Source organism: Garra rufa, chromosome 11 (genome assembly GCF_049309525.1).
Source record: "Garra rufa chromosome 11, GarRuf1.0, whole genome shotgun sequence".
NCBI classification, from domain to species: domain Eukaryota; kingdom Metazoa; phylum Chordata; class Actinopteri; order Cypriniformes; family Cyprinidae; genus Garra; species Garra rufa.
In genome coordinates this window covers 33,379,088-33,406,754 of record NC_133371.1, presented here as the reverse complement: position 1 = coordinate 33,406,754, position 27,667 = coordinate 33,379,088, and the positions used below count along the sequence as shown (strand labels likewise).

The 27,667-nt window shown below is 35.7% G+C and overlaps 1 protein-coding gene across 1 annotated transcript in view; it reads left to right on the top strand.

Moving 5' to 3' along the window:
* Positions 1–551: 551 nt before the first annotated feature.
* The window catches only part of lrriq1 (leucine-rich repeats and IQ motif containing 1), a 36,341-nt gene continuing 9,225 nt past the window's right edge, over positions 552–27,667 (top strand). The window contains 22 exon segments of the mRNA XM_073850185.1: positions 552–641; positions 1,477–1,642; positions 1,741–1,841; positions 2,703–2,796; positions 2,957–3,155; positions 3,233–3,305; positions 3,436–4,704; positions 4,801–4,953; positions 6,015–6,165; positions 6,630–6,823; positions 7,280–7,407; positions 7,640–7,713; positions 10,161–10,254; positions 12,565–12,735; positions 16,778–17,086; positions 17,353–17,521; positions 18,061–18,180; positions 18,797–18,886; positions 19,283–19,410; positions 19,518–19,574; positions 19,715–19,803; positions 21,323–21,424. Of these exon segments, the coding sequence (XP_073706286.1) occupies positions 552–641; positions 1,477–1,642; positions 1,741–1,841; positions 2,703–2,796; positions 2,957–3,155; positions 3,233–3,305; positions 3,436–4,704; positions 4,801–4,953; positions 6,015–6,165; positions 6,630–6,823; positions 7,280–7,407; positions 7,640–7,713; positions 10,161–10,254; positions 12,565–12,735; positions 16,778–17,086; positions 17,353–17,521; positions 18,061–18,180; positions 18,797–18,886; positions 19,283–19,410; positions 19,518–19,574; positions 19,715–19,803; positions 21,323–21,424 (4,021 nt within the window).

Genomic DNA, 27,667 nt, shown 5'->3' with positions numbered 1-27,667 from the left:
AAAACCGTGAAGTAAGTGCAAACCCTCTATTGTGGTTCAGTAAAAACAAACAAATTAACAGAAATGTTTTTGAAACAGTTGTTAAAATGTGTGTTTTAAAGATTTTTCATTTAGTTCTGTACATTTATTTATTTACTTACTTGCTTAGATTAAAAATGTAATCTTAAATCAATTAAAAATGTTGAAAAACGTGCATCATATTTAACCTGGCACAGCACAAGGGGTTTCTTAGCGCATGAAGTTTGTCCCTCACGCCACTCTGTACACTTTTGTTCCCATAGCAACTGTGGTGGACGCAAATGTACAAACATGAGGTAGACAGAGAAGCAGGTGCTTGGCATCCAATAAAGGCAGATTCAGAAAGACGAAGTGTTTGTTGAATACTTATTAGATGCTTTTCTGTCGTTATTATTAGGTAGTATTTTTATACCGTTGCTATGACACTGATGTAGTTTACCTCAGCTGCAAATTTGCGCCTCTACTGTTGCTTCGCTCTCAAATACGTTTCGTTTTTTCAGGGAGTTGGTTGATTTGATCCCTGACTAATAATAATGGATGACATAGAACAGGCAATAGATGAGGAGCTGATGAAATTACACCTAAATACTTATGAAAATGATTCAGAGTCAGACGATGACACTGTTTTGGATGGAAATGTAAGTGGCTATTTTATTTCGTTTCATTTCTTAAACATCTAGGCTACTTATTTTAAATTCAGTCGACTTATTTGTACAGCAAAATAAAACAGCAAAAGCAGTAATATTGTAAAATATTTTTACTATTTAAAAAATAACTATTTGAATATATATTTAAAAATGTAATTTATTACTGTAAAAGGGTACATTTTCAGCATCATTACGCCAGTCTCCAGTGTCACGTGATCCTTCAGAAATCATTCTAATATGGTGATTTGTTGTTCAAGAAACATTTTTATTATTGTTGTTATCAATATTTAAAACGGTTGAGTACGTTTTTCTAGGATTATTTGATGAATAGAAAGTTCCAGAGATCAGCATTTATCTGAAATAAAAAGCTTTTGTAACATTATACCAATACTTTTAATACTTTCATTTAGCAAGGGTGCTTTAAATTGATCAAAAGTGATAATAAAGATATTTATAATGTTACAAAAGATTTCTATTTCAGATAAATACTTTTTCCTCTGAACTTTCTATTCATCAAAGAAACTAACATAATAATAATAATAATACATGTTTTTTGAGCAGCAAATCAGAATATTAGAATGATTTCTGAAGGATCATGTGACTGGAGTAATGATGATAAAATTTCAGGTTGTAATCACAGGAATAAATTACATTTTAAATATGTTTAAATAGAAAGCAGTTAATTAAATAGTAAAAATATTTCAAGTTTTTGCTGTACTTTGTATCAAATAAATGCAGGCTTGGTGAGCTTCTTTAAAAAACATTCAAAATCCTAGTGTTCAGAAACTTTTGACTGGTAGTGTAATTCAAGGAGTTTATCCAAAATGTGTCAGTACAGCATTAACAATCACCTCTGTTTTCACAAAAGCTGCATGCAGAAGATGAGCTGCCTGACTCAGTTCTCACATATGTTGAAGCATCAAGAAATCGAATGAATGCCTTCGAACAATTAATCCTCCAAGATGTTGAAGAAAACGGTAAGAAGGCATTTTTATAATAGATTGAAGTTTTCATTAAAATGACTCAAACGTTTATTAGAAGCATTGCATTTTTCCTCATTTCTGTTTACTCACAGACTTCTCAAGCCAGAACCTGTCTCACCTTAATCACAATGATAATCATATAAATGAACCAGCTGCAGATTTCACAGACGACCCCATAAAGTGGAAAGAGCGAGTGAGTCATGGTTATTTGTTTGCAGTTAAATGAAAATGGGATTATTATCCCATCTGAGTCATAACAGAGGAAAGACAAACTGTCTGTGTTGTCCTTTATTTTAACCTTTAATTCAGTTTGTCCATCACAGTAGCAAATGATCTGCTCTGTACCCTAGTTTGGTTTGTGTTTAGTCAATATAAATTCACCCTTAAATTAAAGGCTGTAAATTACCATTATTTACTCTTATAGAGGGTTTGCATTTACGTCTCAGTTTGGTCAGTTATCCGGATGCACAGCCATATTGGAGATACTCGGATGTAAACAAAAGCATGGATTGCACGGTTAATGTACTACTGCTAATTTATGCTGTTTAAATCATGGAAAAATGTGTGGACGCTGCTAAATCGTTTGAGAAGGACTTAGTAATCAGGAAAGGGCGTGATATTTTGACAAACTAAAGTTAATAAGTGGTAAAGATACATACAAGCAGTATTAATTAAGATATTAGCCTAATATTTCACCTACCTGACTGGAAATGATAAGAACAAACACAAATGTTGTCAAGATTCTTGCCCTGGAAATCCTGGTTCAGTTTGGCCATCCACAAACACCTTTTTTCCTCAGACAGTTTTTTGCACTCCCCTGCTAGATTTGTTATAACTTTTTGCAGTCTATACTACTCCAAATGTTTTTCCTGGTCCGACTGATTAGTACAATACAATAACATGACAATAATTGATAATTTTCAGCAGCAATAAACAGCAAAATATGCAAGTTTCGTTCAATTCCGTGACTTTGTTTATTGACAGTGCCGCCAATATGGCTGTTTGTTAGTGTATGATTATAAAAATGCTTAAATATGCATAACTTTTTTTTCAGGTTATCTCTGAATTAATGGAACAAGTTGGACATCTAAAAGACACTGAGCTGCAGAATGCCCAGTGGGAGATTCCAAATATGTCAGACATGGGAGGTATATTTTCTGTAATTATTTGGTTAGATGGGCCTGTATTTTAAGTTTATTAACACTAGTAAAAACATAGGTTATACTGCATTAAATATGCAATGATTTTGCATAGATTCATATTAGCCTCTTTATATTCACAGAATTATATCTTTACTCTGTTTTTCAGGTGATATATGCACTGAGAGTCAACTGCAACTTAGTCTTGAATGGAGAGAATTAGAGAAAAAACTGAGAGAGGAAGAGGAGCAGAGATTAGCAGCACATGAAGTAGAAAGAGAGCTGCATTTGAACTCAGAAAGAGAAGAAGAAGAGAAGAGGAGGAGAGGACTGATGAAGTTTGAGGAGGAATTGAAGAAGATACATGAGACCACTCTGGTAAGACTACCTTTAATAGTAAAAAGTTTAGGAGGAAAGATAAATAACAAAATCTAAATTTTTAACTGTTTCAGAATGTTGGAGTGAAAAACGAAGTTCACCACACAGAAGATCTTCAACTGGAGCTGGATAAACAGCAGGTGACTTTAAATATGTCTAAGATTGTTGAGGATGTGCTTTTATTATATGTGGAAAAAGCATACAAAAATAAATAAAAATAAAATGTCTGCTGAAGTAAGTGTACAACTCAAGTTTTTTGGTTGATTTAAGAATTTAATAAGGAAGCTCGAGGAACAAATGAAGGAGGAGAAACAGGCTTTTGAAAAGGCTCAGGAGGAGGAAAGAAGGAGAACCCAGAAACTTCACGGCATAGCAGCAACAAAGATTCAAGCTGCTCTCAGAGGAACATTAGCGCGTCGCTGGAGCAAAACAGAGCTTAGGAGAAAGAAAGAAGAGGAGAGGAGACGTGAGGAGGAGAAGAGAGAATGGGAGAAGATGAAGAAGGAAAGAGAAGAGGAGAGAAAGAGGATCGAGGAAAAAGAGCGTGCTCAGAGGGAGGAAATGGAGAGACGCAGAGCAGATTATGAAAGAGCTAAGGAACAAGAGCGCCATCGTCTGGAGAAGGAGCAAAGACTTGAACAGCAGAAGAGGAAAGAGGAGGAAGATGAGAAGAGGAAGAAAATGCAGGAGCAGAACAATATTACAAGAGTAAAAGATGAGTGCAGAAGACAGGAAGATGATGTAGACAAGACGAATAAAGAAACGGAAAGGATGAAAGTGGAAAAGAGTCGCCAGATGAAGGATGAATGTAAAAGAAATAAGGAAAGAGAGGAAAATGACAAAGGCAATGAGGTAAATGTAAAAAAAATAGACACTAATAATGAAAGAATAAGGCATGAGAAGAAAATTGAGGGTGACAGGAATATGATGAAGAAACACGACAAAACTGAAAGCATAAATGCAGAAGAACCAAAAAGATTAGATGAGACAAGACAAACAAAAAAGGATGAAGACATAATAAAGAGTAATGAAAAAGAGAAAACAGTTGAAAGCAATAAAGAGCTTGACTCTCAGGTAAATCTCTCACAGTCAAGAAAAGGCCTTGAAGTTAGCAAAACCACTGCAGAGTCCCACATAAATGTACATCAAGGTCTCTCCAATGACCTTGGTTTTAATCCAGGTTCCTCAAGTATAGAAGATCACCCAAGTGTTAAAGCTGATGTGGACTTGGCTGCTGTAGCACCTGAGATGGACACTAGGGGGCATCAAAATACTACAGCTACTGAGCTTGAGGAACGTGAACCAAAAAGCCAAGAATCAATTTCAATATGTCTGCCTGACAGCACAGAACAGAAGCGAATGGCCTGGATGATGAGCTGCACTCCCTGGTCCAAACTGTCACTGCAGAATAAAAGGAAGAGTTCTTCTGTAAAACAGCAATCTCAAAAAAGAGGCCCAAGAAAAAGAAGAGTCCCCAGTTTACCCCCTCTGCCTGTGGACACCATTCTCAAAACAGGAGTTTGGAGCTCTCTCAAACAGGTAGAAATTAAACTTGAAACCCATTTCATGACTGTGTCATGTGTCTTGTATGTTCATACTGTGACTGACTATTGTAACTGTTTTGTAAAAAATCAGGTTACGACAGTGACGCTGGAAGACCTGCCAGGATGTAGCCTGTCCACATTGTCTGAGTGTAACAAATTGCAGACTTTGACCCTTAGACGCTGTGGCCTCACATCCTTGGATGGATTGAACCAGTGCGCCGAGATCAGATATATTGATGTACAAGTAAGATAGAACAAACTATCCAGTCTGCATTTCTGCACTAATAAAAAGATCACTCATTCAGGCTATACAGAATACACTACCATTAAAAAGTTTATATAAAAATCGAAAAAAATCACTTATACTCACCAAGGCTAATATTTTGTAATATTTTGAAATATTACATATTATTATTACACTGCTGTTCATAAGTTTGGGATTAGTACAATTTTTAATGTTTTTTTGGTCTCTTATGCTCATCAAAGTTCCATTTATTTGATCAAAAATACAGCAAAAAGTAATATTATGAAATATTATTGCAGTTTTCTATTTTAATATACTTTAAAATATGATTTATTTCAGTGATGCAAAGCTGAATTTTCACTAGCCATTACTCCAGTCTTTAGTTTTACTTTACAGATTCTTTGGTGAATAAATAGTTAAAAAATAACAGCATTTATTCAAAAAAGAAATATCTCTAACAAAGTCTTTACTATGAATTTATGTCAATTTAACACATCTTTGCTAAATAAAAGTATTAATTTTTTTTCAAAGAAATAAAAATTACTGATTCCAAACGTTGAACAGTAGTGTTTATTGTTACAAAAGTCTATTTCAAATAAATGCTGTTTTTAACATTTTATCCATCAAAGAATCACAGGTTCCAAAAAATATTAAGCAGCACAACTGTTTCCAACATTGATAATTAATCAGCATATTAGAATGATTTCTGAAGGATCATGTGACACTGAAGACTGGAGTAATGATGCTGAAAATTCATTGTAACCATTTTAAATTGCAGCAATATTTCACAATATTAATGTTTTTCTATATTTTTAATCAAATAAATGCATCCTTAATGAGCAGGAAACTCTTGTTTTCAGAATTATTTGATAAATAAGTTCACAAGAGCAGAATTTATTTGAAAATAGAAATAATTTGTAACATTACGAAAGTTCATAGTGTCACTTTTGATCAATTTTAATACATCCTTGCAAAATAAAACTATTAATTACTTATATAAAATTCTTATTGACCCCAAACGTTTGAACGGTAGTGTGTATACCATTGTTTCTTATATTAAGGAGAACTCAATTACCCATGTGGATTGTGGAGGTCTGGCCAACCTTCAGGTCCTCCTGCTGGGCAGGAACCAGCTGATGAACATCCACGGTCTTGATGGTGCTGAAAATCTACAAATTCTTCAGCTCTCACACAACAACATCTCTCGCATAAGTGAGTATCTTCACTAGAATTGTTCATTAACTCTCTTTTATGTATTTTTCATTGAAAGCACTTAGAAAAAGTTCATTGGAAGACATGTTGATCTCATGTGGGACACAGGATTAGTATCAGATGCTCAGCATTGCCATTATCCAGTAGAGGGCACCATTGTTCCAGTTTGGTGTCTTCCAATGGCCTTTTGCCCTCACTCTGCTCTTAAAATATGTCTTGATGTGTCTCATTTCTAAGAAAATGGCCTCATATTGAATAAATATGAATAAATGTACCATAAAGAAAAGGATAAATGCAGTTTAAAGGTATTTGCTGTCAGCGTTAGATGATGTCCCTCCAGTGCTGCTTTTTTATATTAGATTATCCTTTGGCTTGTATTAGATATTGCCACCGTGGCCTAGAATTATCCTCATACACTCCTTCTACACCAGCATTGACTAAATGATATATCTTTGTATTCTTAGGTGGTTTAGGACCCCTGAAAATGCTTCTGCGATTATCGGTGGACCATAACCAGCTGCTCAGCACGAGAGGTTTGAACGAAATTTATACCCTTCTCCATCTGGACTGTTCGTACAACCACCTAAGCCACATTGAGGGTTTGGAGAATTGTGCTTTGCTTAACACGCTGGACCTCAGAGGAAACAGCCTGACTGAGGTAAATCTTAAACAACCAAAGAAACAAACAAGTTAAATGAGATTCAGCAGTAATCTCAAGATCAATATAATCACAGTTTTCCATTATTTTGATATTTTGTCAGTATTTGAGAACTGTTTTATGTTTTTCTTCTAATTAGCTCAACTGAAATCATAGGATTTTTACCACTTTTTAATTTACTTAGGAATGTATTTCCATTGCAGTGTCCAGGAAATGTGTAAACTGACAGTATTCATTACATGATACCCGTATAATAATAATAAAAATCTGCGATCCTGGGCTGCCATCACTTTAATTAAATTATCACTATCTGTTTAGGGTTTAATGATAAGGCATGAGTTTCCACCCATTTCAGCTCATGGGACATTTAATGTTGAAACCGAAGGAATGACTTTGTGTGATCACATGCTGAAGAGGGAATTGTTGTTGTTTTTTTGTTTCTGGCCTGTGGCATAGCTGCCTGTCCTGCAGAACCATGTTCTTCTGAGGGACCTTTACCTGGATGACAACCTTATATCTTCTGTTGATGATCTGGAATCCTATTGGCTGCCTTTACTCCAAAACCTCTCTGTGGCCCATAACAGGTAGGCCTTAATGGAAAATGGCTATGTCTCAAAACCTAGTGAGGTTGGCAGCTCACAATGTTTTGAGTTTCTTCTGATTTGTTTTTTGAACTTAATTCCATCTTACAGTTAAATTCTACTTAAAGGTAAAGTTTTTGAGTTGCTAAAAACATGAAATATAAAAAACCTACAAATATACAGTGCTAAAATGTTTAATTGTTTAAAATGATGGTTCACTTTATTTTCCTCTTAGTGTAACAGATTTAATTCCACTCTTGGACTTTGTGTCTCTGAGGATGTTGGATGCCAGTCACAACTGTCTGTCAGGTGAGCTTGCGAAGTGGGGTGAATCCACTCAACTGTGCTTTTTTGGTTTTTAGCTGCTTAAAAGAGTCTTTATTCTTGAATATGGATGGGTAACCTTTGTGACAAACAATTCTTTAAAAGAGAACTTCTCTTCTAATATCTTCATATCATTCATCCATAAAGGGATAGTTGACCCAAAAATAAAAATTCAGCAATTTACTTCCCTGTATAACCTGTATGGTATTATTTTTTCCAATTTTCCAAATCAAATTTATTTATGTCACACATAACTATTAATGTAACATTTAAAATATAGTGCAAGTCATATGGACACTATATATTGTTACATGGAATAGATTCTGCATTTTTTCTTCATTCTTTAGTGAACTGTTCCTTTAAGTACTTTTGAGAATAACATTTTTTATATACTAAATCATATAAATATTTATTTATAGTATTTGAATGTCTTCAATTAAGGCCAGAATGGCTGGTTGCATCCAAAGCATCCATCAGTGATGGGTCAGTAATCTGGGTTAAGTAATCAGATTCCAAAAATGTAGTACTTGTAATTTGATTACATTACATTTTAAAATACTCCTAATAAAACTACAGTTACTTTTTTATGGATTACATGATTACAAAGTATTTACAAAACAGCAGTAAATTATAATTTATTGCTTCTCACTTTTTTTTTTCTTATAAATGTTTCTAAAAAAGTCTATGATGCATCATTCAGCTTTGAATATTCACAATGTAATGGCAATGTAAATGTCATGTGAATTAATTTGCAATCCATGCTTATTAATTTGGGGACAAACGCACCTTTCAGTCAATTATTAATTATGCAAGTTACTAAATACTTCTGATGTATAACTGACAAAAATATCTAAAACCTGGATGACGTTTATGTCATTGCTGTTTTACTGTTTATTCATTTTTGTTCATGTGATGAAGAGATTCCCAAACAAACCCCTTTGAACAAAAATATTTACTTCAAGTCCCCCTGAGATTTAAAGTATATTTCAATCATTTAATGACACATTTACACGTTTACAGTTCTAAGTTGATATCAGTTAATGGTCACATTGGCATGCAGGTAAACAAAATATTTCAAATGTAAAAATTTAGCTCAAACACTACCAGTCACAAGTTATTAGACAGTAAGATTTTGAATGTTTTTTAAAGAAGTGTCTTCTGCTTACCAAGCCAGCATTTATTTGATCCAAAGTACAGCAAAAACAGAAACATTTTGAAATATTTTTACTATTTAAAATAACTGCTTTCTATTTGAATATATTTTAAAACATAATTTATTCCTGTGATTTTAAAGCTGAATTTTTAGCATCATTACTCCAGTCACATGATCCTTCAGAAATCATTCTAATATTCTGATTTGCTTCTTAAAAAACATTTATTATTATTATTATTATGTTGAAAACAGCTGAGTAGAATTGTTTCAGGTTTCTTTGATGAATAGAAAGTTCAAAATAACAGAAATCTTTTTTAATATTACAAATGTCTTTATCATCACTTTTGATCAATTTAAAGCATCCTTGCTAAATAAAAGTATACATTTTTTATAATTGTTTTCCAAAAAAAACTTCTGACTCTGACTTATGAATAGTATAGTGTATAACATTACAAAACCTTTTTATTTCAGATAAATGCTGATCTTTGAATCTTTCTATTTATCAGAGAACCCTGAATAAATTTACTCAACTGTTTTAAATATTGATAATAATAATAATAATAATAATAAATGTTTCTTGAACAGCAAATCAGCGTATGAAGGATCGTGTGACACTGAATAATGATGCTGAAAATTTAGCTTTGATCACAGGAATAAATAGGCTTCATGCCCAACAGGCTTCCGTTTTCTGCTAAACAGGTCTCGTTGCTTCCGGTTCACGCGTTTTGCATATCCCTCTTTAAATATGAACATGATTTACTCAAGATTCATTCAAAGTAGACACTAAAAATGATCATAACCAATGTCCATCACATATGTGGATTGATATATAAAAGTTTAAAATTTTTATTCTTTTCACTAACATTTATATATAAATATCGAATGAAACGTCCACAATAAACAGCTGGCTTGTTTAACTGATTACCTTAAAAGTCCGTCGATATCGCCATTATTTATTACGGCTATTAACACGTTCTCCGACAAGCGGAAGCAATGAGACCTGTTTTCCGGGGTTGGTCATGTGACGTTCGGCATAAAGCCTATTACATTTTAAAATATATTCAAATAGAAAACAGTTATTTTAAATAGTAAAAATATTTTAACATTTTACTGTTTTGCTGTACTTTAAATCAAATAATTGCAGGCTTGGTGAGCCTTCTTCTTTACTTCTTTAAAAAACATAAATCTTACTGTTCAAAAACTTTTGACTGGTAGTTTTAATTTAGGTTGTAAGTAATTTAAACATAATCCCAAAATTAAATTTCTGACTCTCGTTTAGATTTGCAGAACGTTTGTCTGAATCTTCAGGTATGCACCAGTCTTCAAGAACTTAATCTGACTGGTAACCCACTACAGCAGGAAAGCAACTGGAGGTAGGTGTAACACAAGGATCTAGTTTAGGACCTTTTACATTGACAGTTAGGTTAGTTAGTTTTTCAGTTGGCACTTGCAAATACTAAGCTACACTCTGGTGTAAATTAATTGTTGAGAGCGAAAATTAGTATATAAAGGTTGGCGCCGACATACAGCACCGTTGCACTATGGGTGTCCCAAGTTCGAATCCCAGCTTGAGCCGATCCCGCCCCCCACCACTCTCTCTCTCCCACCTCGCTTCCTGTCACATTTCCACCTTTTATAATGGAGAGATTTATTTTGGATTGGGCAGAAGCTGTCATGTGTGCATTCCAGCAAAAGTCACTAAGCATTTCATAATTGTCCGAGAATGTGAAACTAATGTGAACAGGGACATTGGCTGGAAGTGCACCAGGCGATTAAAGTAGAATAAACATTCCTCTTTACCGCTGAGCTTCCGGCCCATATCACTGCACCAGCCATTGTATCTGTGTCTGCTATTGGATTACCCAGTGACATCTGTACGCACGTGGATTTAAGTGCTCGTAATTCTGAAAATATTTGCTCAGTGGGGGAATATTTTTTAAGCAAATGCGCTCCTAAAGTGCCAGCAGCTTGCTGAGAGTTTTTAATGAGCAAATGATATGTTCTTATGTGATAGGAAAAAAAGTGTGAGAGACAGAATAGGAAGTTCAGGAAAATATAAAAGCATGTTGGAATTAAATTCTCAAAAAGCAATCCAGTTCATTCAGCCAAAATGGAAAAAAACCCAAGAGATTTGTTGACTGTCATGAGTTTATATTTCAGAAGGCCTAAAAAGTTAACGTTGGCAACACGTTTTTTTTTCCTGACAGAAACTTCTTACTAAATTGACTTACTTACTTAAAATGCAATATGGTGTGATATTTTTAGCCGTTTATTTTGTTAGTTATTTTTTAAACTTATTTTCCACATTTTGCATGTGACTTCCAAGGAGAAGTCTAAGGTGAAGTATATCTGTTGTGTCTTTACATCTGTTTTATTCTGTAATGATGGATAGGAAGTTCACTCGAGTCAGGCTCAGTATTCCGCTGAACTTTGTCTAACCCTCAATGCCAACAACGGAATTAGACCCAGTGTTTTTCTCGCTCTCCGCTAGCCCTTTCATCCCCGTCCAGTGATAACACAGCCTAAATTAAAGAACCGAAGGATATTTCAAAGAAGTACACAGCGCACGAGCGTTCAGAGTCTGGGAGAGCAGACTTGAGCTAGATTAATCAAACTCCTGTAAGTTTCTTTGTTTACAGGGAAGTTTTCATGAGTAATGAATAGAGTCAGATTTTTGGTAGCAATAAGAGCCTGGCGGGCTGGAAACAACATGGCCAAAAGGAGCATTTGTGTATCACATAACCATGTCTGCTTTGTAAATGTAAAGCGTTTTTTGGCTTTTAGAGATGTTTTGAACTCTTTGAACCTTTTTTATGGAAATATCAGCTTACCAGAATTTGCCAACACTTCATGTTTTATATTTTTCCTAACTATTTCATGTCAGTAAATGTTTTCAGTATGATAAGAATTAAAAAGCTAAAATTGCTTTTAAAAATAATGATAAATGAAATTTAATGAAATAAAATAAGCGACTACAATAATTATCAGCCCTTTGTTCTTCTATTTTACTTCTCTCAGCAAAGACTAAGCTACACCTGTGTTTTCTCATACACTTTCGCAAATTAAAACACAGACCAAAAAAAGCAATATGGGCTCACGTGAGTGGCTGTCACTTCTCTGGAATGAGGCCAGCAAACCCTTTTTCACTTCTAATCCAAGCCGAGTGTCATCATTGAGAAAGGCAGACTCTGACTAAACCTCTTAGCCGATGCACAGACGCTCTGTTGATTCTCCTGGGTCCAGAATGTCAAACTCATTAAACGTTTTATCCCCATTTCCTAACTGATTTCATCTGCTCAATGTAAATATTCTCCAATAGAAAGCCCATGGAGACAGAGAGAGGGAGGGGCTGGAACTAAAGTTTACCCGTTAACTTTTTTCTGATTGCAGTGGACAGTCAATGCGGTAACCTTACATATAGCTCTGAACTGCTAATTGTTTTACAAAAGAAGCTATTTAAAGTAAAATTGTTTTTTGGTTCTTTATATTTGATCTATATTCTTTTTATACATAAAAAAGGGAAAGAAATATCTTAAGTTAGCTTTAAAGCTTTGCTATACATTATGAAATAAACAGTCAGTAACAATTAAACCAATCATTTCAAAGAGCTTTGAGCACATTGTGTGGTCGCTTCACCTTACATTTTCATCAGGTAAATCTCTAAAATGCCTGTTTTCCCTCAGGTCCTTGCTTCTGGAGACAGTGCCTGGCTTGATTAAGTTGAATAATGAGCAGACTGCTGCTGTCGCAGTGCCCTGTAAATGTCCAGAACAGCAGTGGAGTTTCCAGGCCCTCTGTCAAGCACAGCAAGAGCAGCGAGATTCACTTCTCCAGCAGCAAAAGATGGAGATCAGGTAGACAAACAGTTTCAGTTTTTCTGAAAAATCCAGCCCTAAAAGACATGAATGTTATATAAATAAATAAATAATTATAATTTTTTAATTATTATTTGTGACCCTGGACCACAAAACCAGTGGTATATTTGTAGCAATAGCCAAAAATACATTGTATGGGACAAAATTATTGTTTTTTCTTCTATGCCAAAAATAATTAAGATATTAGGTAAAGCTCATGTTCCATGAAGATATTTAGTAAATTTAATTTTTGATTAGTAATATGCATTGCTAAGAACTTAAGGCAATTTTCACAATATTTTGTTTTTTTTTGCACCCTCAGATTCCAGATTTTCCAATAGTTGTATCTCTGCCAAATATTGCCCTATCCAACATGTAACAAACCATACATCAATGAAAGCTTATTTGTTCAGCTTTCAGATGCATATGTATAAACCTCAATGTAAAAACACTTACCCTTATGACTGGTTTTGTGGTACAGGGTCACATTTATGGTTCTAATAAATAAATATTTTTTCAATTAGTTAATTTTTTAGAAAATTTTAATTGAGCAGTAATTTTTTTTAAATCTTGTGGTTTTGATGCAGCAATTTATAATGATCTTTTTGAGCCTATGCATGCTGAATATCCCAAAAATATTACATTTACACTTCTGTCAATACAAAAGCCCCCTCAGACGTTGCTTCAGACCACCAGCAAACAAAGCAGAACACTCGCCATGTTTCATAAAGCATGATTGGCAGAAGTCTGTGTGTCCTGTGGTTCAAACTGAGGTCTCTTATGGCTTGGAGGACTTTAGAGATACCCCCCTAACCCTTCCGCCGCGCGCTCTGCACAAAGGGTCTTTTGCACACCCGTGGGGACCACTGCAGCCATTTAACATCTGACCTGACCTAGTGTCAGTCCCCAGCTTTGGCAAGGTGAAGACTCTGCCGTCTGACTGCGATACGATGGTAAACCAATGCCTGTGTTGATTAGAGCGACAGACTAAACTGAGGGATGTCATTAAACTGTGGCAATAAAATGGAATTTATGCCACTAAATCATAAAGAGGCGTGTTGTGTTCCAGCAAAAGCTGCATTAGTTCTTCAAGCTATCTAAAAAAAGAAACTCTTCCCGATTTTTCTCTGAGGTAATTTCAGATGTCAGTAAGTAGGGGAACTGTGTAAGGTCTAGGATTGTATTTATTTGCCTTGGCTTGCTTTTTACAGCTTGTAATAATGTTTGGCTTTCAGAATGGTCATTGCTGACTGTATATGCAATTTGACATTAATTTGTTTTAATGAGGTAATCAAATTAGCCATTTTGTTATACATCTCTGTCCTTGTACTTAATTTCAACATGTTTTGACGGTAGTTTTGTTTCCCAGTACATATTTACTCTTCCAAGGCTCGTTTTATGACTCTATTCTGGACTAAAGTGTGTGTTGGAGGGGTGCGGATGCCCCCTTAACCGTGTCAGAGGATTAGAATAGCAGGGACCCTGTGGTGACAGAGCTGGTTTCTGATGTTGACAGCAGAAATGGGCTGAAGGGTCAGGGGCAGGAGGGGTCGAACTAGCCATGGCTAATAGAGTAATTAGAGTGGTATTGAGACACCTTTGTAGAGACTTCCTGAAAAACTTCATTATATGGCAGTTTTACATCCCACAAGAAATTTTCTAATTTTTGTGGTAAAGGCTAGTTTAAACCCCAGGTGTTAAGACTTCTATGGCTTAATATAATGTAAATGATGTCTCTTACTGAAATATGTGACCCTGGACCACAAAACCAGTCATAAGTAGCACTGGTATATTTGTAACAATCATTAGGAGGATCAAAGGAGGATCTTTCGGTTTTTACCCCATTTACTCGTTGTTTTGGATTAAAAACTGGGATGCATTTTGAAGAGTGAACCCTTACCTTGAAATGTGTGCTGTTGTTTCTAAGACTTGTCGGAGCTGATCGGAACTATATGCAATGAAACGGAAGTAGTGCCGTTCACTTTTTTCGGTTTAAATGGCTGTGATCCTTCAGCATTTATGTTAACCCTTTCCTCTCTGGTGTTTTAATTTCGAAAACAAGCTCAGAACATGAATCTTGAGTGTTTTAGCTTTCAAAAGATATATAGTTTTTGATAGTTGATTGAATATATTTCTAAAACAAAGGTAATTAAAAACGCAGGTTAAATAAAGATCATGTTCCATGAAGATATTTTGTAAATTTCCTACCATAAATATATCAAAACTAAATTTTTGATGAGTAATATTCAATTGCCAAGAACTTCATTTGGATACCTTTAAAGGCGATTTACTAAATATTTAAATTTTTTGCACCCTCAGATTTCAGATTTTCGAATAGTTGTATCTCGGCCAAATATTGTCCTATCCTAACAAAGCTTTCAGCTTTCAGATGATTTCAAAAACTTTACCATTATGACTGGTTTTGTGGTCCAGGGTCACATATGTAGTAGAAAACCCAAGAAAGTTTAATGTTATTTAAAAAATCCACACCATTTAGTACATATTTTAGACAATATGGGGGCACCATTATTTAGATGACATCAAATGGTTGCACTCGGTGAGCTGCTGGTGCTGCCTTTTGCTATTTTTACCGCAGTACAACTCAGAATACACAACTCGTAAAATAAAATACTGATACGATGCCACATTGTGTGGCTTTTGGTTGTAATTTTGGTTGTAATCTTTACTGCTTCCCTAGCGATGAGAAGAGGAGAAAAGAATGGCAAGATGACTGTGGACGAATAAAACGTCCTAAAGACCAGCGTCTTTGTTCTCTCCACTTCAGCCCTGATGCCTTTGAGGCTTTTGGTAGACCACAGCTACTGAAAGAGCTTACAAACGGCAGAGACAAGAAACGCTAGATGCCATCCTGGCTGGATGTAAACATGCCGATTCTGGTCATGATACTACAACGTGGATTTCACTCAATATCCAGAGGTGTTTAGACTTCTTGAAAAATCTATGGTACGGCATTTGTTTGAAGCTTACACTTATTGCCACCTGTAAGCTCTTTCAGTAGCTGTGGTCATCATATCAGTATTTTATTTTCCGAGTTGTGTTGTGGTAAAAATAGCAACAGGTAGCAGCAGTAGCTCACAGAGTGCAACCATTTGACATCATCGAAATAATAGCGCCCCCCATAGTCCAAAATATGTATAAAACAATGTGGATTTTTTTTAATAATGTAAATCTTTCATGGGTTTTCTATAACATATTTCAGTAAGCGACATCATTTACATTATATTAAGCCTTAAGTCTTAAGTCACTGCACACTGAGTCCAAAATGTTCCAAAATTTTTGGACAAACAATCACGTTGACGTACTGTCTCCGAAACGTCTGTCCTAAAAACAATTAGGATCGGGTTTGTTTTTCTGCATTTTTCACATTCATAGCAAGCATATTTAAAGGTGTTTTGACAATTGAGAGACACCATACAAACGCCAAAATATAAAATGGCTATTATATGCTGGTTTCAATGCCTGGCGCGCACCTTTATGATGCTGCCAGTCTCTGTTCAGGATCAATTGTGGTCTTTTTTAAATATGTGGCTCCAGTATCGCTACCGAAGCATGAAACTAAACCACTGACATCCATGTTGACAGAGGACAGCCAAATCATCCTCACATCTCGAAGACTACTGTGTTGTTTTGCAATACAGCAATGTTTCCGACAGCTTAATACACATCAGACTCAGTGTGCAAGGTTTCTGTGCATGACAAATTTTTAGCATGATGAATACGAAAACATGCATACGAAAAAATCAGAATCAGTGTGCAAGGACCTTTAACACCCAGGGTTCCTTTAAAAATTGTGAGACGTAGGTCAACCAAAAGTACTTTTCAACAGAGGGAAGTACTTGAACGCCACCTTTTTATAATGGCGTGTCATGCAAGACATTGCAAAAGACGCAAGACGCATAGCCAATCATGTCTGTTCAGCACATGTTTACATAGAAGGTTTACAAGCAATGAAGTGGAATGCAAAACTGCATTCTGTGTAAACGGCTTCTGATATATGACATATTGTGTTTTTTTCATACAGTTCTGCGTCCACACAACATGATGCCCAACTTCTTGGCATTGGCCACCAAGTAGACCTGTTCAGATTGGCGGTGGACCAGCGTTACGCCCATGAATACGGCGACAGCTGTGTCACAGAGGTTTCTACACTGGCGGCAGCTACTAACAGTAGTTCATGTGGTTATTCTGAAGCATCAAAGGGACAAGGTCCAGAGAAGCAACTTCAGCATACATCAGACTGGCAGAAACGCAATCCACAAAAGACTCAACTTACTGACTGCATGCAGACACAAAGTGAGAAGGAACCTGTTCAGGAACTGAACCTTAAAATGTATGACTCTCACACACATGATTTCTCATACTCTAGCATTTAATTTCTCTTTTTTGAGATTTGAAGGTACATTTAATTTTAGCCAAAGGTAATCAAAATAAAGCTCATCCCTAAATCATTCAGATGACATAGGACCCCTGCTGGGTCTCTCTCCAGATGTTTTAACGCAGATGAATCATCCAAGGCTCGAGTTCAGCGACATTCATTTAGTCTCTCATGACCTTGGTGAGTCATGAGATAAAATTGTCTTCTCTGCTATCACTCAGAGCGGCAGCTGTGGCGATCCAGCGACGCTGGCGGAGGAGATGCGTATTGCGGAGACAAGAGGGCCTCCCAGGCTTAATTGCAAAAGCTAACACAAAATCAAATGTTCATAAGGTGGAAGATACCTGCGTCAGGAGGCCAGAGAGGGAACATGCGGCTGTTGTTATTCAGGTGAGACTCATTTCCCTTATTCGCTTTGGATTTGATCAAGGATTGTTTGAAATATCTCCGAAAAGGTGTTTTCCATACCTCCTTTTATGAATGCAATAAATAACTTGAATAAAATTAAATCATCTTCATTGCACCTATTACTGCCAAGGGCTTGTTTTGAGTCGGTAGGTAGTGCTTTTGAAAACAGGCTATTTCTTTCACATGTAACTTCTGAGGGATATTTTTTCTCTCTCTTTGTGTTTAATGAGTCTCCAAGGACTCGGACCGAAAAAAGAAAATGATTAATCAGATTCCAACGTGTCGCTCGAGTGGGAGCGCTAGGGTTCTGATCCGTTAAGTCTTTTTTTCCTCGCGGGGAATACGCAGATTTAAAGGCATCCCGGTGTTACATTTGTCTTACAAAGCCAAAGTCACAGAAAGTTCAAACTGCAGACCGCGGGGCAATTAAACAGAGGTTAACATGTTTTATCTTCCTAATGGGATAACACACAATATTTATGCTTGCACGTGATTCATGGCTGTGTGTATTGCCCCTGCAGGCTGCATGGAGGGGCTGCGTTCTGCGGAAAAAGCTGGCCCGTGCTCTAGCTGCTGCTCAGATCACAGAAAGCGATGAGGACTTAGAAGAGGTGGACATGGACGAATTCATTTTTGATGAGGTATGAGCAGATGCTTGGTGCTCCTGCCATGACGGTGAAGTCGGCAGACAGATAGCCTGGGCAGTTGTGCTGACAGTCCTTTAACTAGCGCTCATAGCTTTGAGGCGGGCGGCTGTCAGCAGTGATTAGCTATTGAGAAAGAGCAGTCAATGAGCGGGAAAGAGGGGAAGGAAAACGTTGTTTCTTTTTCTTATGTCACCTGCTATTTTCTGCCCGTTTGTATCACGTTTACTCAACTTAACATTGGCTTAACCTATGCATTACACTAAGTGAGCTCATCTGTGTAGCTTATTAGGCGATTCATTATAGTGTATTACAATGTCATGTTAAATTGATCTGTATTATTGGTCTACATCTGAAAATTCTAGAGTTTTCCGTGTGTTGGCTTTCCAATTTCTTCCTGACAGTTTTGAAGTGGATACGTTCTCAAGTGTTTGTCACACACAGGAAACCAGTTCAGTGCTTTTAGCTTAATGTGATCTGCTACTTGCTTTGAAGCAATAATGAAAACATCAAGATGCACTTTATCAACTGTAGAAATCCCATCACATGCCATTTTGGAATGGCGCAGTCCATTTTCAGCTCTTGCATTTTGTTTGTGTCCTGTTGTGAATAGAAAGCGCTGGAGAAAGACTGGATGACTCTGGATTCCAACGCCTTACCGGCCAGAACGGTGCCATTTTCGGAACAGCTGCCTTTGCCAAAGGTAACAGACCTACGGACCCTCCTTCTGTCTGTGGGCCGGCACAATCAGAGTCTCTCTGGGTGATTAAGTGCCGAATTTATTGCCTCCAAAAACACAATTACTTTCTAGGCCGCCTCAAACTTCCTTCTCGTCAGCAGATGTCATTTTTCAGCACGGTGCTTTTTCTCCTGCGGTTTCTTTTCTTTAGAGAGAGCTGGCCTTTTCTATCACGGTAGCAGCACTGTGATGTGATGCAGCTGCTGCTGTGGCGATGTAGAGATCGTTGAATACACTTCACTGCTTTATAACCAAGACGCAAACAGAGCCTTAAAAAATGGAAAGTGCACATCAAGCAAGTCTTTGTCTTGGAAACTGCATACTGATGCTATTTTTTCACTTTTTTTGTATTTCTAATAGTCTCCACTCCCTCTTCTGATGCCTCCAAAGACCTTATCTGTTTTTCCACCTCAGCCGAAACATGCCTGGTCAGATAACGAAGGTGCAGCCTGCTTGGAGCCAAGCGTGTCACCTCACCTTAGTAGCAGGTACTCACTCGCTTCACGTCTAATGCCGATCATTACTTAAATTTAAGCATTAAACATTTATGCTCATTTTTTGTGCAATTTCTATGGTTTTCTAAACAAATTTCCAGATCAAGTCTCAAAACCAACACCCTGTCTGAGAGATCTGAAAAAATCCTTAAAGAATGGTATGTGTCGGTGCTACTTTGTGCAGTCCTTTCACTTCCGTGCCACAATTTTAGTCAAACTTATTAGAAAATAATTTTCAATTCTACATTACAAACTGTTTATAGACCAGTGTAGTTACTCTTGTTAACTTCTGTTTCAGGGGCTTCACTAATGAGTCCACTGCCCTTCTCATGCTGAAGAGAGCCAATAAAATGAAGGGTAGAAAACAGCAGCAGAAGAGATTATTTGGTAAGTATATTTATCTAGAAATGTATCCATCTTTTGAATTATATTTGAAACCATTTAACTTGTAATTCAATGACGTCAACGATGACGATGACGAAATAATTTCGTTGACGCCACTTTTTTTCATGACGATAACGAGACGATGACGAGATAAAAATGGCTCGTTGATGACTAAAACATGACGAGACATGTGTGAGTTTTCGTTGACGAGACGTGAATAGACGAAAATGTTAGTGGGTGGTCCGTCAGACGTTTGAAATGCATGACATTTCCGCTTATTGTGCATGCCAATTAAAACTTAAAAAGTATCTGACGCTATGGCAAGCCGTTGTAGCATTAAATACTCTTTGCTATACTAGTATGGCAAGCCGTTTTAGCATTCCATCCTTGTTTGTCTTTTATATTCTAAAACATACCTTCATTATTGTAATTATTGGTGAAAATAGTCGATCCGGAAGCTCACATTGTGTTGAACTATAGATCTGCTATTTTCAGAACTTATAAGTGACACTACCCAACAGCAAAATACTTACTGACCTACATTAATTTGTTAAAAGACTACCTTTTTCCCTTTTTTTGACTAAAACTAGACTAAAACCTTTTTGACTTTTCGTTGACTAAAACTAGACTAAAACCTTTTTGACTTTTCGTCGACTAAAATTGGACTAAAACTATCACATATAGAAGTGACTAAAATTTGACTAAAACTAAGAAGCATTTTAGTCCAAAAGACTAAGACTAAGACTAAATCTAAGATGGTTGTCAAAAACAACACTGACTACCACTAAAAAGGCTGCCCTCAATCAATCAATCAATCTGTACTGAGACACAGAAACTTCTTAGACAAAAACCCTACAGTGTTCTTTGTAGTGTACAGTGTTTTCATTTTTGGATGAACTATCCATTTAATGAAACAATGGCCATTCCCTTAAAAGTTCATGCCAAGCTTCAAGGCCTTTTTAGAATTTTTTCTCTCTCTACGTCTTTGGTAAACAGTCGTGCCATACTAGCATGGAGCTTGTGGTTCCATGAGAAGCTTAATCTGCCATAACATCAACCAGCTCCACCCTGTTCCATGCCTTGTCATGTTCGATTGGCCCGTCTGCAAACATTCTTACATATATTCCACTGTGCTTTGAGCTCCAAGGGCCGAGAACCAGCTTCATTACTAGGAGCTAGGAAAACATCAGCGCTTGTAAGTTAAATGGGCCGTGAGTCTGAGAAGAATCCCAGACACGGTAGTCCTTGCCCTGGTCTGGATCCTCCAGGGTTGGCCTGAAGCCGGCTTTGATCAAGGTCAGGAGTGCGTGACTCTAATGCCACAAATCCAATCATGGCCCCATGAAATGAGGGCCTGTGTCAGGCTCTCAGAGCCACTGCTCCATGGGCCCTTTGGTCTCGTAATGGAAAGTGAAGCTTTGGTTTCTGTCAGTTTTCTGTTTGCGCTTGTCCGCTCGATGAATCCTGCGTATGAGTATGAGCTCATTTGTGGCTGTGTTCCTGTCTGTGTTATGTGTTCTAGACCCAAATCCACGTCTGGCCCTGTTCAGGAGTCACAGAAACCAGTACGTTTCTACAGAAACTCAAAAGCCAACACGTCCTACTTTCAAGGATGACTTTAAAGGTATGGCTGAATTCATGCATGTATGCACCACAAATCAAACAAATCATTATATATATGTAAATATATATATTTATATGAATTAATTGATTCACTATAGTTGCATCACAAATCAATTGACTCACCTACAAATCCGTTGTTGCAACATATGAATCAATTGAATCTCTACTTTATGAATCAACATATTTACTATTCACGTGAGTCATTAAATTAAAAGAATATGTGTCTTCATTTGCATATTTATTCTATGCCATTTTCTAGTATAAATTTTATGTTTTGGGTTTGACTGTTGGGTTAAATGTTTATTCTGGGTAGTTTTAGTTAACTCAACTGTTGCTTAAAAATGACTAGATTTCTTCCTTAAAATGAACCCAAAATAAATAATAATTAAATAATAAACATTTAAAAAAATTGCTTATTAATACATTTTTTACCATTCAATTATTGCTGATGCCTCTAGTAATTACGTGTCTGATTTTTAATTTACAACCTCTTTTGGATTCAATTTATACAACGTTTTAGTGCCACGTTAAAGAATAAAATTGAACTATTATGAGAATATAGTCGAAATATTACGAGAATAAAGTGAAATACTACAAGAATAAAGTCTAAAGGTTTTGAGAATTTAAATCATAAAAATTAAAGTGATAATATAGCCTATATTGTGCATGCAAAGGCCCAGATTGAGAGCACCGGGAGAAGTTGCCAGGCTACCGGAATTTATTTTAATATTGTTGCCGTCCGAGCGGCCGCATTATCTTACTGGAATGAGAAAGAGTCCATTTTAAGGACTTGTGGAAACAGCTTAATATCAAGAATATGATATTTATTAACAGACTGAACAGGAACAAATTTTTATTCAGCTCACACACCCAATAGTAGGGCACGAGATCTCGCGATATTCCGATGTGTCCCGCGAGAACGTGACAATATCATGGCAAAACATTTTGCAGTGTTTACACTAGAGCTGCATGACTAATAGTTAAAATATCACGATCTCTATTCAAACACCCACGCGATCTTATTCATGAATGACAATGATTCAGCGGTGTCTATTAAAACTGTTGCACGCGCTCCACTGACGCTTATGATGTGAAAGTTATTGAAGACATTCAAATCTGCATTCTTACTGCAGCTGTTTCAGAAAGCAACAGTGTTTTTAACCACATAATCATCATTATTTCTTTGTTACAGACATTTAAATAACATAAGTACTGGGATAAAAGCTTATAGTTTGGGTATGAACACTTATTGTAACACTTATAAACACTTACAGTTGCGATCAAAATAAAAGTATCTTTAACACGTATGTAGTGTAAGGTTTATCCTCGTCCGCCAGGAGGTGGCGACAACTGCACGTTTAAAAAAAGTATCTGTCATTGAATTATATATTCAAGAGATTCCATTAGTGAAACAAGTTTTTATTAATTGAGACACTGGCTCCTTCATTTTTTTAAAATTAAAATTTAGACTTAAGCAATGAACATTCTGTCAGAACCACTAGTAAATTACATAATTTTGTTTAGATTTCTAATCCTTTTTTTCTTCAGAATCGTGATCTCCAGTTTATAAAAGAAAATTGTTTTTCAGTTTACCCAGAATCACGCAGCATTAGTTTACGTTTATTACTGCATATAATTCATTGAAATATATTTAATTTCATAAAGTACAAGTTCATATCAAAATGCACTCAATCTCGTGTCTCGTCTCATGAGAGTCACACCCCTACCCAAAAGACATTCTTTTGGGGGGTGCCAGCTTTCTTTTTTAACCCTTTTAAATATATGTTATATCTCCTGGTGCTCTAAATCTGGGCCATTTGCATGTGCAATAGGCTAGAATGTACTCTCAAAATATTATAACTTTCATCTCATAATTGCTACAAATTAATTCTCATAATTTTGACTGTATTCTCAAAACATATTGACTTTAGTCTTGTAATTTCAATTTTATTTTCGTAATATTTTGGCTTTATTCTCGTAATTTCTCCCTTTTTCTCAAAATATTTTGACTATACTCTTGAAATGTATTTTCGATTTTATTGTCGAAATGTTACAACTTTATTCTCGTAATTTCAACTTTACTTGAAATATTTTGACTTTATTATAGTAATTTCGATTTTACTCTCGAAATAATTCGACTTTATTCTCGTAATTTCGACTTTACTCTCAAAATATATTTCGACCTTATTCTAATATTACAACTATTTTGACTTTATTCTCGTAATATTTTGACTTTATTTTTTTAATTTCAACTTTATTCTCGAAATATTTCAACTTTATTCTCAAAATATATTTTGACTTTATTCTCGAAATATTTAGACTTTTCTCTCAACATAGTACCACTTTATTCTCTGAATATTTTGAGTTTATTCTCATAATTTCGACTTTATTCTTGAAATATTTTGACTCTATTCTCTAATTATTACAACTTTATTCTTGTTGTATTTCGACTTTATTCTCGTAATATTAACTTTATTCTCAAAACTTTAATCTTGTATTCTTAGTTTTTTTTTTAACATGGCAGTAAAACATTGTCATAAATTTAAACCAGCTATAGTATTTTTTTTAAATAAAAGTTGAGTTAAATAAAACTATCTTTTAAACATTTAATTTTTTTTTATTAAAAAAAAATAAAAAAAAAAGAGTTCCCAGAGTGAACACATAAAATTGCTTCAGCATAGGAATCCATTGAATCACTATATGAATCAATTTATTCACCATATGGATAAATTTTTTCACTATATGAATAAAATGATTCATCATATGAATCACTTGAATAGTACACAGTACTAATCAAATGATTTGCTATACGAAGACGAAAGTGATTCTCTATATAAATCAGTCGGAAATATGTTGTTGTCATGAGTTTGCATAATTTCCTGAGTTCTTAGAGAACTGATCCATTTTCATTATTCCCCGTGGACTGGATCCATCGAGTCATTTGGGACACGCTTGAATCTACGTTGCGTGTAATACACGAAAACATACACATCGCCCGTTCAAATTGAATGCACATGATGGGATTGTAAATAGCTAGCTATTAGGTTGTTTGGGATGGTGGAGAATAAACAAGATGATTGTATTTCAGGAGACTTTGTAGCGGACCTGAAGTGTGAAATTGAGTTAAGTACAGAGGAGGTAGGGCACTTAGGGGTTCCAGACCGAGAGAGAGCGCCGTCTGCAGCCCTAGTGCCACCCGAGGGGGGTGGGCTTTCAGCGCGATGCTACCGAGGGGGGGGGGGGGGGGGAGGTCGAGCGTAAGAGATAAGGCATAGATGAAGGGTCACGTTAAAGAGCAGGGCAAATAAATGGAAAGATATCCTCTTTACATGCGAAACGGTTGCTTTCTTTCTTTACTTTTTTTTTTGATGTTGTTCCGACTCCTCCGCCAGTCCCGTGGCGTATGTAAGCCGATACCCATTTTCAAGTGGGTTACTTCATGTCCAGCACATCCACAAAAGAGAGCTCGGATAAAATAAACACGAGTGAGGCGGATATCTCGGAAAGAATCTGTCACGGCTTCAGGGGGCTAATCACCTCCAGAAGGGGGCTTGGAGCGCTCGGCTGAAATGTAAGCCCCTGCTGGGGGAGAGCAGGGGAGCGGCGGCCAGCCTGTAGCCTGAGGCTTGGGGCCGTCCTTGATGGGGTTGGGGTTGTATTGCTGGTGCCTTCCGCAGGTCAACAGAGGGGAAGAGCAGGTAGCCTTACCCAACCCCAAAACCAGAACACACAGTTTTATGATGCCCCGCTTATGTTGGGCATCGTTAATTGTTAAAGAGAAGCAATCATCTGACACGTTTTCTTTTAGTCAAGCGCAGCAAAGTTGCTTTGCATTAACCTGCAAGTTTTTGCTGCTCTCCTGTGTTTGATTTGCACCATGTGTCATGTATTTCCAGTCTCCTGTATCTGCTGGGCTTGGCACAGTATCACTTCTCGAGTAGATGATGCTTTTGGTTTGGGTGGATTCCTTTGCGAGGAAATCACAGAAGAGAGTCGGATTTTGTGAAAAGTAATACTTGAGATCAGCTGAAAGAGTTTAACTGACATACAATGTCTTACTTAGTTCACATATCTAGCCATCCACTTTAAAAATCACTAATTATTATTGGTGTTTTTTGGGCACTTTAGTTAAATAAATTAAAATAATCAGAGATGTTCAAAATAATTAGAGATTATTAAAACGTGTTTATTTATTTTTTAAAATGTCTATTTGTATTTATTTATTTTTGATTTTCTGCACCAATGCAACCAAGGATTTATAGATTTTTAAAATCTCACATTAAGATTGATCAGATTTCTTCCATTTCCTCAACAAGTTAATTATTATTTTATTTTTGGAAACTTTAGTAAAAAAAATTAAATAATCAGAGTTGAAAAAAAAAAACTGAAATAAAAAAAAAGTTGAAATAAAGCATTTTTGCTTTTCTCATTTTCGCATTTTCTGTTTTTCTCGCACATTAAGATTTTCTCAACAAATGGCATTTTATTGTTTTATTTTTTTATACTTTATTAAAGGAAATTAAAATGATCGGAGATGATTTTTTAAAACATCAGTTCCTAAATTAAAAAAAGGTAAAATAAACCTTTTTTTCCCGCAACCAATGATTTATTGGTTCTCAAAACGGCATATTAAAATAAAAATGTGAAAATGTTTTTTTAAAATGAAAACATGTTTTGCTTTTCTGCACCAATGCAACCAAGCATTTACAGGATCTCAAAATCTCACATTAAGATTTTCTCAACAAATGACTATTTTTTTTCTACTTTATTAAAGGAAATTAAAATGTTCAGATATATTTCTTAATACATCAGTTCTTAAATTTTAAAATTCACATAAACCTTTTATTAATTCTTTTTTTTTTTTTTTGCTTTTCTGCACCAGTGTAACCAAGGATTTATATGTTCTTAAAATCTCACATTTAGCTTGATCAGATTCCTTCTTTTTCATCAAAAAGTTAAAAACTCAACAAATTACTAATTATTCCTTTCCCCCACTTTATTAAATGAAAATTAAATGATCAAAGATGATTTTTAAAACATCAGTTCTTAAATGTAAAAAGGTCAAATAAACATTTGATTTTATTTTATTTTTCTGCACCAGTGTAACCAAGGATTTATAGTTTCTCAAAATCTCACATTAATATTTTTCAGATTCCTTTCATTTCCTCCACAAATGACTAATGATTCTATTTTTGTGCACTTTAGTAAAATAAATTAAATCAAATAAAGCATGTTTTTGCTTTTCTGCACCAATGCAACCAAGGATTTGTGATATCTCAAAAAAAAATTTTTTTTGCACTTTATTAAAGAAAATTAAAATTATGATTTTTTTAAAACACCAGTTCCTAAATTTAAACATTAGTTAAAATTAAGTTAAAATAAACCACCTTTTTCTTGCTTTCCTGCACCAGTACAAATTAAGAGTTATTATATTGCTTCCATTTCACAAAGATTTACCAGATTTCCTTCATTCTTTTTGATTGCTTCAGATTGATGTGATTGACAAGCTTCATGCATACATACCATGGCGTGCGTTTGTGTATGTGTGTGTGTGTGTGTGTGTGTGTGTGTGTGTTGACCGCTGGTTGACCGCTTGTGGTCTGCTCTCTGGAGGTGAAGGTTTGACCCAGGGTAAAGGAAAGTGGGAGACAGAACCTCACGATAAAAGACCTGACCTCCCTCTTTGAGTCTGCTCGGAGAACTCCCAAACAATCAAAGCCCCATGGGTATGTCTCATAGTCACACAAACACATACACACACGCTCACTCTCAAGAATCCCCCACATGCACACTGTGTCTTGTGCACAGCCTATGCGTGTGTGTATGGAGTGACTTCATTGCAATGAAACAATTTAGGCATTTTAGACACCAAATTCCAGTTTATCACGTCAAACCCAAAAATAACTGGAAAATCTTTGAAAGCATTTTTGATAGAAATGACAAGAGATGGTATATGCATAAGCATCAAAATACAATTTATATTTATTACTCTATAATATTACAGTATTATACCATTATAACGTTCTAAATACTTCTTTTAAAGGATAGAAAAATATATTTATATCACATTAGCTAATTTCATAATCTGTATACATACAGTTTAAGTCAAAAGTTTACATACACCTTGCAGCTTCTGCAAAATGGTAATTATTTTACAAAAATAAGAGGGATCATACAAAATGCATGTTATTTTTTATTTAGTACTGACCTGAATAAGATATTTCACATAAAAGATCTTTACATA